The following is a 972-nucleotide window of genomic DNA, read 5'->3' as shown; positions in this document are numbered from 1 at the left end:
TGGATGCCCAGTGGCTCTGTCCCTGGTGTCTGGCTGTGGTGGAATGCTGCCCTCAATCCCTTTCCCTGCTGGAAAGGGCCATGGTCCCTCTGTCCCTCAGGAGAGGCCAAATGCAGTGACACTTTTAGCAGCCTCCATGAGCCTTCTCTATTGTGCTCCTGCCTGAACACAGAGCCTGTGTAACAGCAAGCAATGTTTGTCCCTCACATCTCTTTGGTTTTGTGCTTCTCTTGTAGCATCTCCTCCCAGTACTCYTCCTCCATGTCCTCACATTCCGGCAGAGATGGTAAGAATCCACCTTTCCCCTCAGCCTGCCTCCTTCCCCTTCCCCTTCCCTGTCAAAGCAGTGTTTAAAACAACACTTTCCAGTCCTTTGTGGAATTTCCACCAGCTCCCTTAGAACGTCTGACAATTTCTTTAGAAATTTCTCCCCTTCCTGCCAGGAATAAATGTCCCCCTCTCCTTTGCAGTGGTGACATCGTCCCGCCAGGTGCGCACGATCGTGGAGGAGGTGCAGGACGGGAAGGTGGTCTCCTCCCGGGAGCAGGTGGCACTCACCACCCGCTAGGACAGCTCCTGGTTCAGGAGAGCAGCGAGCTGAGCCAAGCAGYGCCCGAGGCCGTGCGTGGTCGGGTCGTGTCCCAAAACACTCCCTTCACCCGCTCCTCCAGCCTGTGTTGCCCTCATTCCATGCAGGTGTCTCTAGACACACTGAATAAAGTTTTTTGTCCTCGCTCGTGCAACTGCAGACTTGTCTGTCACTGCCACACGATCCCTCAAAGCCTCCACGGTCTGTGCTCATGCCAGGGAAAGCCCTGAAAAACAAAAAGAAGCCAGTGAGAGGAGGAGAGTGGAGGGACATGGGTTCCACCTGGAGGGACGGGGGTTCTGCTTGGGACAAATTTAATTTGAGACAGCTTTTTCTAATTAACCCTGTGCTTGGAAATACATGGGATTGGCTATGACATAART

At 53.7% G+C, this 972-nt stretch overlaps 1 protein-coding gene across 1 annotated transcript in view; it reads left to right on the top strand.

The window, feature by feature from the left end:
- Positions 1-736, top strand: part of LOC130585425 (keratin, type I cytoskeletal 14) — a 14282-nt gene extending 13546 nt beyond the window's left edge. The window contains exons 7-8 of the mRNA XM_057385908.1: positions 237-286; positions 471-736. Coding sequence (XP_057241891.1) covers positions 237-286; positions 471-568 — 148 coding nt within the window. The 3' untranslated portion in view covers positions 569-736. The remainder of the gene's footprint in view (positions 1-236; positions 287-470) is intronic.
- Positions 737-972: the final 236 nt, after the last annotated feature.

The sequence above is a fragment of the Malurus melanocephalus genome, unplaced genomic scaffold (genome assembly GCF_030028575.1).
Source record: "Malurus melanocephalus ecotype Western Australia unplaced genomic scaffold, MMel_1.1 scaffold_886, whole genome shotgun sequence".
In the NCBI taxonomy this organism is placed as follows: domain Eukaryota; kingdom Metazoa; phylum Chordata; class Aves; order Passeriformes; family Maluridae; genus Malurus; species Malurus melanocephalus.
This window is presented reverse-complemented; position numbering and strand designations above follow the sequence as displayed.